This window comes from Raphanus sativus, chromosome 5 (assembly GCF_000801105.2).
Source record: "Raphanus sativus cultivar WK10039 chromosome 5, ASM80110v3, whole genome shotgun sequence".
NCBI lineage: Eukaryota > Viridiplantae > Streptophyta > Magnoliopsida > Brassicales > Brassicaceae > Raphanus > Raphanus sativus.
The window spans coordinates 8,102,952-8,115,280 of NC_079515.1; the positions used below are offsets into that span (position 1 = coordinate 8,102,952).

The 12,329-nt window shown below is 32.4% G+C and overlaps 2 protein-coding genes across 2 annotated transcripts; one reads left to right on the forward strand and one right to left on the reverse strand.

Annotated features, from left to right (window-relative positions):
* Positions 1-6,056: 6,056 nt before the first annotated feature.
* Positions 6,057-9,030, forward strand: LOC108831650 (filament-like plant protein 7). The gene is made up of 5 exons (XM_056986105.1): positions 6,057-6,204; positions 6,329-6,423; positions 6,584-8,139; positions 8,231-8,279; positions 8,487-9,030. The coding sequence occupies exons 2-5, from the start codon at positions 6,334-6,336 to the stop codon at positions 8,862-8,864; spliced, it is 2,073 nt and encodes a 690-aa protein (XP_056842085.1). The 5' UTR covers positions 6,057-6,204; positions 6,329-6,333; the 3' UTR covers positions 8,865-9,030.
* A 2,319-nt stretch (positions 9,031-11,349) lies between these two features.
* Positions 11,350-12,129, reverse strand: LOC130494821 (secreted RxLR effector protein 161-like). Its single transcript, XM_056985620.1, has one exon. The coding sequence runs from the start codon at positions 12,127-12,129 to the stop codon at positions 11,350-11,352; it is 780 nt and encodes a 259-aa protein (XP_056841600.1).
* Positions 12,130-12,329: the final 200 nt, after the last annotated feature.

A 12,329-nucleotide genomic window follows, 5' to 3' on the forward strand; every position in this document is an offset into this window, starting at 1 on the left:
TGAATGCAGTGCACACGACCCTAGTGTGTCCAAACATGTACTTCTTTAGGAAATAGGTACACGTTATGGTCGTGTGTAATCTTAAGATTGTATGGTTTGATCTTGTAAGATCATCTATGTTTTTAAAAACAAGAGTGGACATTTTATTTTTAGAAAATAAAACTTTCATTAATTCAAAGATAGTAAAACTAGGAAGTGAATAATGTTAAAGGAATAACAGAAAGGTATGAAATAACTAAGTAAGAACACTAAGAGCTTGATGTCGAGTCATCATGGTGATATATTCTCTTATGCTTCACTGGATTAATCTTTCTTGTGATCCATCCGACCACACTCTCCTTGATCCATGAGAATATCTTTGACAATTTTTCTTCATCTTTCCGAACCATCTTGGCTTTTCTTTTAAAGCTTTTCTGATAAAGAACAGTTAGATACTTGGGAGTTCTGCATCTCTGCCCCGAATGGTTTTTTATTCCACAATTATTGCACAGTTTAGACCATCCCCCACGTCCATATCCTCTCTTGACATGGTTGGTTTCTAAATCAGCCTTGTCGGCTGGTAGTGCAATAGCCAATGGCAATGGAGTTGATCCCGTACTCTTTCTTTCACTACTGCTCATTAGAAACTCATGATTTTGCTCAGCTTGCAACAATCTTGCTATTAGAGATGTATAGGTAGTAGAACCCATCTCTCTATGTTGTTGTACTAACAACAAGTTGGTAGGGTGAAAGGTGGAGAATGTCTTTTCCAACATATCTTCATCAGTCACTACCTCACCACATTGTTTCATTTCGAAAACTATTCTGAGCAGTGTAAAGTTATATTCTCCCACATACTTATAGTCTCGGAATCTGAGGTTGATACATTCTTGTAAAGCTTTGGTTTGTATAACCTCTTGGACACAATTTCTATTTTCTAGATCTGTCCAAAGCTTTGAGGGATCATCGGTCAGATATAGACTTTTGAGTTTTAGACAGAGATGATGGCGAGTGTTCAGGAGTTCTATCTTCCTTGCAATGTTACCCTTTGTGAAGCGTTCACATAGTTTATCAGACTCAAGTACGGTCTTAATATCTTGTGCCCATTGCACACATTGCAAGTAGTTTTCTCCTGATATTATGATGGAGAAATTCGACATCTGAAATATTTAGTGTTTCATAAGCTAGAACTTAGTAATATGTTCTGAGGAACTGATTTCAAAAGTTTTCAAGAAAATTCTATAAAAAGAAACTTTCTAAAAGTAGAAACTTTCTAGAAATGGAAACTTCCTAGAAATGGAAACTTCCTAGAAATGGAAACTTTTAAAAATGGAAACTTTATAAAAATGGAAACTTTCTAAAAATAGAAACTTTCTAGAAATGGAAACTTTCTACAGATGATAACTTTCTAAAAATAGAAATTTTTTAGAAATGGAAACTTTCTAAAAAAAAAGAAACTTTCTATCTACCAAAAAAGGTTTATAATATTGATTGGTTTAGGGATTTATAAACTGATTTGGTTTAATGTTTTCACAATTCGGATTTGTTTTTTTTATAAGTTTCACAAACCGGTTTAGATTAGGGTTTAATAATCCGATATTGTTTAAAGGGTTTCATAATCCGATTCGGTTTGGGGTTTTATACAAGTTTTAAATTTCATGAATTTTAGGGTTTGTTTATTAAACAAATTTATTATATCAAATCTAGCAACCTAATGATTCAATCAATCAGGGTATACAGGTTCTCTAGATTTCTAATCTCAATCGATCAAAATATAAACTTAAACATTTCTTTTATGAAATCGGATCTATCAAACAACTAGGGTTTGATGACTTACTTTTAGATCTCGATTTGCTCATTGTTTCCTTTGGAAATCTCAACCTCAATTGATCTGATTAGATTTGATCCTTTGTTTTCTTTAAACAAATTGATCAAAGGAAGTTAGTAAGATCAAATAATAAATCGGCTATAAACAAACTAGAAAGAGAAGTTAACAGCCTTAGGTTTTCTTTTGACGGCACGGCTTTTAGATGGCGGTGAGGGCGCGTCTATGATCTGATCGCGGCGCGGTCTGCGGCGCTGGATTCTCCTCGTCCAGATCTTCAAATTGGTATATCGCACGTCGTCTGGATCGTTATGGTTTGAGAGAACAATCGATTTGAAGTTGCGTTAAAGTTAGAGTTCTTGAGCAATTAACGGCGCGTACTAAAACAGAGCGTGCCGGCGCGTCTGAGATCGGATCCTCGCGTAGTTAGTGGCGCTGACTTCGTCTCGTCGTGATCTTCAGATTGATAGGTGGCTCGCCGTCTAGGTCGTTACAGTTATGGAGATATGACTGTTTTAAGATGCGGCTAGTTTTTAAGGTTTTTGGTGACCTACGAATTTTGATAGGGTTTTGAGCTTAGCTCGTGCTGATAACGTGTTGTGAATGTGTATATTATTAATGTCGAATATGAGCTTTTTATATAGGGAGTTACAATGTCTAAAACCTTAATGGGCCGGTTACAAGATGGGCCACTAATGGACCAAAGCCAAGTAAGTATCTTTTGGATAAACATCCATCCATCGAACCAGTCGGTTCATAACAAATAGTATTAAAACATAAATAATTTTTATCTACTTACAAATAGTTTAGGTTGAACCATTACATTTAATTAGCTTTCCTTTTATTTTTACTAATACCTAATTTAGTTATTATTAAATATATATCGAAGGCTAAAACTAAAGAACTAAATAACTAATCTATTATTTAAATAATGAATTCAAATTATATTACCACCAAATTTAAGTAATTAATCAATTACTCCCTCTGTTTCTTAATATATGATGATTTGGCTGAATGAACAAAGATTAAGACATTTAAATTTTTCTAAAAAGTAAAAGAAATAATTTTAAACCAATTATGAAAAATATTGTAAAATCTTATTGGTTGAAATAGTTTCCAATAAAGTTAAAGTTAACCTTAAAACCTCAAAAAAATTTATATTTTGAAACAACAAAACCTTCTAAAACATCATATAATTTGAAATGAAAGGTGTATATTTTATTTATTATATGCCTATTAATTTGTATATACACAATTGTACTTTAATCCAAATGCAAGATCGAAATTCTTCAAAACCCTAACAAAATACATAATAATATAATTTTATAGATAGAGTATTAAAATTATATATATATATATATATGATAAAATGAATATTAGTAGTTATCTAGTATTACTATTTAATGATATGCTGACACATGTTATTATTTATATTTTATGAGTATAATTTTACTAGTTAAACATGTAAAATATTTATCAAATATAAAACTAATTGAGAAAACATAAAACGCACATTAAGTTAGGATTGGATGTTTAGATATCCGTTGGGATATGGGTTAGTTATTTTGAATTTAAGTTCTAAGTACAGATCATGTTTAATGTAAAACCTCGATTTTGGTTCTAATTTATATCAATCTTAAAACTCATAAAGTAACTATATGTCGTTTGGATTCGGATTATATTGGTTCGGCTCAGATATATCTGAAAGTTAAATCTAAAATTTAAAAGTAAAACATAAGAAATAAATACTTATTTATATATAGCTGAATATTTAAGGTACTTATTTAAAATTTAAATACATAATTTTAAATATCATTTCAAAATAAATATTGAATTGAATATTTGAAATACATATTTCTATTTCAAATATTTATATTTGCGATTAATTTGCACATTCGGATTGGTTTTTTATATTTTTGGGGTTTTCTGTTTTTCGGATTATATGTTCGGTTTGGTTAATAATACTTCAGATTTGAATATGTTTTATACCATCTTAGAAGATCCATTCTGGTATTTATTACCTTTTGTTCCAGATTCAAATTGTTTTCTTTGTTTGGTTCGATTTGGATTTTGGATTACAGATTTTTATGTCAAGGTCTATTTTATAAAGGAAAATGTGATTATATAAAAATTCTGATGAAAAATTATTTTCCATTTTGAAAATAAGGATCAAAATCTAATTATTATATTAAAGTACCTTACTCAAAAGGCCAATCCTTTAAACAGAACCTAAGGGCAAATCTTCGGATATATTACCTGTTAAACTAACCTTTTAACCGATTCACTTGTGGTACACTAGGGCTGGACAAAATATCCATAAATTTTTATTTGATTTGTTATTTGTCTCGATTTGAACCGAAAAATTTGGATATCTATAACTTTACGAAGTAAAGTAAATATTAAATTACAATATCTGTAAGAAATGAAGCAAATCACAAATACTAATATTTTTATAAACATATATCCGATCCGATCTGTTATATGTATATACATATATTTAAAGAATTATATATAAGTTATATAAATATTATATTTTATATAAGTTTACATTATTTTTATTTACTAAATTTATCAAATTATTTATTATAATTTTAAAAGGTATATAAAATTTTCTTTTGTAATAAAAATATTACTTTTCTAATTTTTTATTTGTTTTTTACTGATCGGAATCGTATATTCAGTCAAAAACCAAAAAAATTATATATATCTGGAACACCAAATATCCGGACGAAAATAGATCGAATCAAATAGGATAATTGATTATTCGGACGAAACGAATCAGATGAATACCTCGAAAAATTCGGATATCACCCCTACTAAACATGACCGTCCAGAGATTTATAAAAATATTATAATTACTATTTGCAAGCCAAATGGTCTAATATATAATATAATTTAAAACTACATATTAACAACTTAAAATTAAGATAAATGTTCTTCATCAGGATCGATCCTCACATAGAGCTTGATATATTTAGTACTTGGATTCCTGAATATTTTTGCTCTCTTATAGTTATCAGTATTAAATAAATACTTGATAAATAAAATGAATGCTTCTGGTTAGGTTCAACCGATGCAAATAATGCAGAGTAAATCCATTTGAAAACTATATAACAGATCTTTATACCAAGTACCAGCAAAAGATCATTGTGGCTTCTTCCCCTACAACACGACAATTAAGAAATATATCGATTTAACGGCTTAAGGTGGATTTAATATTTTGGTTATATCTTCATTAGTTTTATAAATCATAGCTTTATTCTTTTCATAGACATCACATAAATTATATGGCCCCCCAAACTTAATATTTTCGCAACGTCTCCTTTACTATTATATTCCCCACTTCTCCGTTCCATTTTGTGAACTTTTGTGATATTATTTTTTCTTTTTCTTTTCAACAAGACATGATGGGTAATTAAAGAATGGTTGTGGTAGTAAAAACTGTCGGTGGAGACTGGAGAGCATTTGGAATCCTATGGCCAGCCAAGAAAATCAAAAAGAAAGAAAATAATACTTGTCTTGCTAGTGACATGGTGATTGCCTAACCATGATTAACTTATAATATAATTTACTCGGAAATAATAAAAGTAGGTAGAATCAATGTTTAGGCCAAACATTTTTTGTATACTTCTTTTCAAAGGGTCGACACTTCTATATATGGTTTATCAATAATCATGATTGTTGAAATTCTAACGTTGGAAATGTTTATTTTTCTTTTAGGCAACCTTTGGAACTGTTTCTTTATTATCGTCTAGCAATATAATTTGCTTGTTAGAAACCTACAAGAAAAAGAAGAACCGAAAGAAGAAGAAGAAACCCCATTAAAAGAAGAGAAATGGCAAAAAGTAATTATCAAAGGAAAAGTTACAAGACAAATGTCATTGTCATTAGGTAGCACTAAATGTCTTCTGGACTTAATTAAACCCCTTAGTTAATTTGCAGGCATTCTTTTTTAATATTTGCCCTCTCTTTCATTTTTTTATGTGCCCTCTCTTTCATTTAAGGGTAGATATTATCATATTAATAGCCTAATGCAAAAACAAAATGATTGTCAAGTGTTGAAATGGTATTGTTAATAGGTGAATTTTATTTTCTTATGATTGTTTCTTTAGTAAAATTTATGAAAGGCAAGGTTTTAAAACAGTTTCTTCATAAATAAAAACATTGTACTATAACTTCAGAATAAAAACAATTGAATAAAGCCTATAATCTTTGGCCTCTTTAATGCTTATTTATGAGTTGTAACGTAAACAATTAATATCAGTCATATAGATATAGTCACTTTGATGCTTCTCTCTACCTTATTTCCTTGTGAAGATTCATCTCTCCTCTTCTTCTTATTTTGTTGTTGCAGATACTAGTCACACACTTGTTCAAGCTGGGAACTAACATAAAACTATGTAAGAACTTGCATCCTGACCTTCCTTTGATCATTTACATTTTCTTGGGTCTTGATCTTTGATTATTCTCAGTTCAATGCAAAGTTTTATGTTTAAGTTTATGCTCTATCCCAAAATCTTACAGAGAGAATGGATGCAAACCAGTGGCGATCGAAGAAGAAAATAGAATCTGCAGCAGAAACACTTCAAGTTTCTTCTAGAAGAAACATCAAACCACAGGTAAATAAATAAAAACTCTTGCAGAAGTAGCCAAGTTTGCTTCAAATGTTTTTGTCGTTTTATAACTCATGTTCTGTCTTTATTTGCTTTTCAACTTCAAGAGAGCTTAACAAAATGTCTTTTGAGTGATGATTGTTGATTTGATTTTTTTGGTATTTAGGCACGTACTGTTCCTCAAGTAAATGGAGGAACTAGACCCGAGAGAGCTCGAAAAAGTCTAAACGAGAAGCTAGAAACTGTAGCCTTAAACTCTCCCAAGAAAGATTCTCGTGTGAATCTCTACGGCGACAAAGATGTAGCTGATGAGATTTTCTTGAAAGATGAAGAAATGAGTCTTGAAACTGGGTTGTTGGATGGAGATTCATCTCCCTTTTGTGATAAGCTCCTCCAGCGAATGGAGCTTCTTGGGAGAGATCACGAGGCAAAGAGACTCGATCACCACAACAACATTAGCTCAAGACAAGATGAATCTGCGTTTGATGATGTGATCGAGATGAAGAGAAAGATTCACACGTTAACCGCTGAGAACACTCAGCTCAAGAAGTCTCTTGTGGCGAAAGAAGAGCTCGCGGTAAGCCTACAAGAGCGTAAGCATCAGGTGGAATCAGAGTTCGAAGCGCTGATGACGAGATTAGACTCAACGGAGAAAGAGAACGCGTTCTTGAGATACGAGTACACGGTTCTTGAAAAGGATCTCGAAGTAAAAACAGAGGAAACAGAGTATACTCGCAAGTCTATGGAGCTAACGCATAAACAGCAGCTCAGGAACGTGAACAAGATCGTGGAGCTCGAAGGTGAGTGCAAAAGACTAAGACTTCTGTTTCGTAAGAAGTTTCCTGATAGGTCAATCTCCTCGGTGAGGAACGAAGGGGAAGAGATGAAAAGAAGAAACGCGAACAATAAGAGCGATCTGATGATGAGAGATGAAGCTCAGAGCCGGAAGCTTAAGTACGATCTGTTGATGGAGCAGATAGGTAACGTTAGAGCAGAGAACAAGAACCTGATGGACATTATTATGAGGAAAAACATGGAGATTAAAGATCTTAGCCGCGGGCAGAAACCGTTGAGCGCTTCTAGTGAGAGTAGTGTCATTAGCCCTTCTGGTTCAAAGGAGATGAAGTTGCTTATGGATGACTTTAATGAGATGGAGAAGTTAGCTATTGTTTGTACTGAGAAAGCTTCGAGAGAGGATGATGATGATGAGAAAGACGACGGGTCTTTCGATTGGATTCAAGTTGTTTTGAGTGCTGTATCAAAGCAAGAGAGGATATCGAAACGCGGTGTTAAAGATTTGTTACAAGACATCAAGATTGCTTTGGGATGTATGGATGATGATGATCCTCTCTGCCTCACATGGAAATCTAATGTGGAATCAGGTCCAATGACAAAGGATGAGATCAAGAGACATTTGGGTCTAACAGCAGCGGATAAAGTTGAAACCGAACTGAGAGGTAAGCTTCAGGAAGCTGAGGCAAAGATCAGGAGCTTAGAGGGAGAGGTCAAAAAGTTGAGAGAGAGTATGGAGAAGGTAGAGGGTGAGATGGAAGCTGAGAAATCGATGAAGGAAGATCTTGATACAAAGCTACACATAGCTGAAGCTAAGCTCAACGAGACGCAAAAGAAACTGTCTTCTCTTGAAGTAGAGTTTGATTACAGAAAGAGTTGCTGTGAAGAACTCGAAGGGACGTGCATCGAGCTTCAGCTTCAGTTAGAAAGGTAACCAAAACCGTAACCACTTCTAAAGATCTCAATCGTTTCTCTCTTTTGCTATTGAAATTTTCATCACTTTTGTATGAGTTTTTTGCAGTGTTGAAACAAAGAAACCAATGCAGAGGAACAGAAGCGTGAGTAGAAAGGTACATAAATTCACAGACTTAATAAATCAAAATTTAATGTTCATAGGTGTTTATTATTTGTTGTCTATAAACTTTGAGAGAAAAACGTATCGAGGCAAATATCCGTTTAGGATTTGTATATTGATTATGTGAACGAATAAATTTATAATTTCAACAAATGCTGGCCTTTTCAAGACACTTCCAAAATTAACAGTTTTTGTGTTGTAGGGATGGGATATTGCAGCAGCTTCTGTGAAGTTATCAGAGTGTCAAGAAACAATAACTAATTTAAGGAAGCAACTAAGAGCTTTATCGACAACAGAAACAAACAACAATGTGAAATTTCTACACAAAAGACCTTCTCTCCGGGAAAGTATTGAAGACTCAACGGGAAAAGACTCATCATCTTACAAAGCAGAGGATGATAATAACAATGTCACTCATGATGGTAGTAACAATAACAACGCCTTGATCGTGTACGAACCAGTGGAGGCGAAAGGTGAGAAGATGGTTCCAAGAAAGAAGCAAGGGGTAGGGTTCTTGAAGAGGCTGTTGTTCAGGAAGAAAAGAGTGAGCAGCAAGAAATATCTTGCCTTGACTATGTGATGAATAAATTAAAAGAGAAAAGGGTTCTTACAAGGGCTTTGGTTTGTGTTTGTGTATATATTGGGTGACTAATGATCTGTGTGTGTATGCTTTGTGTTTCTGAGATGTGATGAGTGTATACTCTTTCTGATTTTGATAATAAAACGAAACTAGATCTTGACCTTGACCTGTGCGACCGCACGGATATTAATTTTCAGTTTTAATTTTTATTTATTTATATTAAATAGTATATTTATAATATTTGATCGTTTTATAATGATTAAGCTAGGGATAAGTATTTGGGTATCCACTCGAATTCAGCTAAAATTTATTCGGATTTGAGATTTTCGAGTTTAAAGATTCTAGCTCTATTCGGATATTTATAAACTTTGGTTCCGGTTTGATTTAGATCTTTGCGGGTTTGATAACCCATTTAAATTATTTTTAAATTTTCAAAATTTATATATATTTAAATATCCTTCAATCTAAAAAATATAACATGTAAATTTGAGTAATGTAAGCTAAAGTACCTAAATTAAAAATTAAAATAAATTTAACTTGAATATTTGGACGAAGAATAAATATATATATATATAAAGTATTTTTGGTGTTTTGATTATTGTTTATCTACTTTAAATGTTTACTTTTGACTATTTTTTATATTTCAAATCAACTTAAAATAGCTTATATCTTAGATATTAACTCGAAAAATAGCTAACATATTAAAGTATATAAATGTTATTTAAATACATTCGAATATCCGAAACATTTCGTTCAGATAAGGTTTAGTTATGGTTCTCTAGATACCAAAATGGTAAATCCGTTTGGATATTATCTAGTTTCAGTTTAAATTTGGTAATATTTTTTTGTTCAGATTTATTCAATGAAGAGTTGATATTGTAATTTCCATGAATTGTTTGTCCAATAAAAATGTAATTTTTTGAATTTGACATTGATTTAATTGAGAAGTTAATGAAGTGTAATTAATATAGATTTAATTTTAGAAAACACATTAATGTAAGTGAAAAAGACAAAATATTAAAATATGAAGTATTATTTAATTGTGTATGTAATTCAATTTGAATTTTGGAAAACATATTAATCAAAATGAAAAAGACAACATTAAAATAAGAAATATTATTTAATGTCAGTGGCATAAAAGTGTAAATAACACTGAAAATTAATGGGCATTCTATATATGAACTTCTCTTTTAATAATATACCTTATGACCCGCGCTTAAAAAGCGCGGGATTTTTGAATTATAAATAAATTTTGATACCAATTAATATTTTGAGATTATTGTACATTATTGTGTTCTAAAACCGTATTATATTAAAGAAAAGAATTTTGTTTAAAATTATATAGTTTATGAATTAGTTTATTTGAGATTTTGTATATACATTTTATATAACTTTTTCTTAGATCTTGGTATTTTACCGGACCTGAAAAACCTAACAAAAACGACTCGAAAATACATGTGCAGTTCATATCCGAATCTTATATAAGTACCTATTTAATATATTTTTTGGACCCGTAGGTCTCTGTTTGAGCTCGGGTCTTCCCCGAAATCCGATTGGGTGCGCAAAGTATCTGAAACATTTTGTATATATTTGGTATGGGTATTTCAGACATGTTTTTGGGTAAATTTTAAATTTAAAAATATATTTCAGGTCGGTAAAAATTTTGGGTACATTTTAGTTTCATCAGGTTAGATTACGGGTAAATGTTTGGACATTTTGAGTATTTTTTTCATGTTTCGGATACATTGAGTCTTTTTCTGGGTTCTAAATAGACTAACCAATCCAAAGCCATAACATACCCAAAATTATATTTATTTTACAAATATTTGAATTATGAACGCGTATCAACTCAGATATGAAAGAAACCAACATATACAATACGAATATGTTTGCATGTCACGTAATTGCAATAGGAGGTGGACCTGAGATGTTATAATATGAACGTCTAACTTTATACATAATTAAGAACATTATAATATTTTATAGTTCTCGTGTGAATATTATATATTCTAGATGTCTCACCATTTTGTAATGCAATTGTATCGTGATATTAATTTTTTTTTGTTTTATAAATTTTTATTTGTTTTCCGTTTTAAGTGGTCTATATTTTTTTATATATTTACAATGCAGATGTATCATGTATTTGTCATAATAGTTTATTAATAATTCTTTTATTGTTTCCATATTTAAAAGTGTGTTGATCTAAAGCGTAATCTTTATTGAGTTTAAACCACCATATATATACATGATCTTATAGTTATCTATCTATAAGATAAACACCAATATAACATAGAGATAATGATAAGGGAATATGTCGATCATATATTCTCGGATCACAACACTCCCCCTTGATCGACACTTCTGGTTCAGGGTTCATTCATGCTTTTGATGTTGCCTCATTAAAACCTTTCCAGGAAAACCCAGTGGGACAAAACCGTGGATAAGGAAAAAGAGTACAACACATGAACTCCCCCTGATGAATGCATCACCGTAGATCCTTCAGTCGACGCATGCCTATCTGATGCACGAGCTTCTTGAACACTGATGTGGCTAAGGACTTGGTGAAGAGATCGGCTGAATTCTCACTTGAACTGACTTGTAGCACTTGGACCTCTCCTGCCTTCTGGAGCTCGTGGGTAAAGAAGAACTTTGGAAGAATGTGCTTCGTCCGATCTCCTTTGATGTATCCATCTTTAAGCTGAGCAATGCAGGCTGTGTTATCTTCGTATATGATGGTAGGTGGATCCTTTCCTTTGGTTATACCACAAGTGGTACTGATGTGTTGTGTCATGGATCTCAACCATACACTCTCTCGACTGGCCTCATGCATCGCCAATATTTCTGCATGATTTGAGGAAGTAGCTGCCATGGTCTGTTTCATGGACCGCCAAGATATTGCTGTCCCTCCATGTGTAAAAACATATCCAGTCTGAGATCTACCAAAATGTGGATCAGATAGGTAACCTGCATCAGCAAAACCAATTAAACCTTCCTTAGATTGGTTAGTAAACATAAGACCCAAATCCTTCGTTCCTTGTAGACAACGAAGTACATGTTTTATCCCATTCCAGTGCCTTTGGGTCGGACATGAGCTGAACCTAGATAGTAAGTTCACAGCAAAACTGATGTCTGGTCGTGTATGGCCAGCTAAGTACATCAGAGCTCCTATGGCACTGAGATATGGCACCTCTGGACCAAGGATCTCTTCATCGTCCCTCTTTGGACCAAATGGATCCGTGTCCGGACCAAGGCTTCTCACGACCATGGGGCTGTTTAATGGGTGAGATTTGTCCATATTAAATTTCTTGAGTATCTTTTCTGTATATGTTTCTTGATGCACAAGGATTCCATCTTTTACATACTCAAATTGTAAACCCAAACAAAACTTTGTTTTCCCGAGATCTTTCATCTCGAATTCTTTCTTGAGATATTCAACAGTTTGGGAAATTTCTCCAGATGTTCCTA

Coding starts and splice junctions, on each gene's coding strand:
- LOC108831650 (XM_056986105.1), top strand. CDS start 6,334: ATGGATGCAAACCAGTGGCGATCGAAGAAGAAAATAGAATCTGCAGCA. Junction 8,140..8,230: donor CTTCAGCTTCAGTTAGAAAG/GTAACCAAAACC, acceptor AGTTTTTTGCAG/TGTTGAAACAAAGAAACCAA. Junction 8,280..8,486: donor ACAGAAGCGTGAGTAGAAAG/GTACATAAATTC, acceptor TTTGTGTTGTAG/GGATGGGATATTGCAGCAGC.
- LOC130494821 (XM_056985620.1), bottom strand. CDS start 12,129: ATGGTCGTGAGAAGCCTTGGTCCGGACACGGATCCATTTGGTCCAAAG.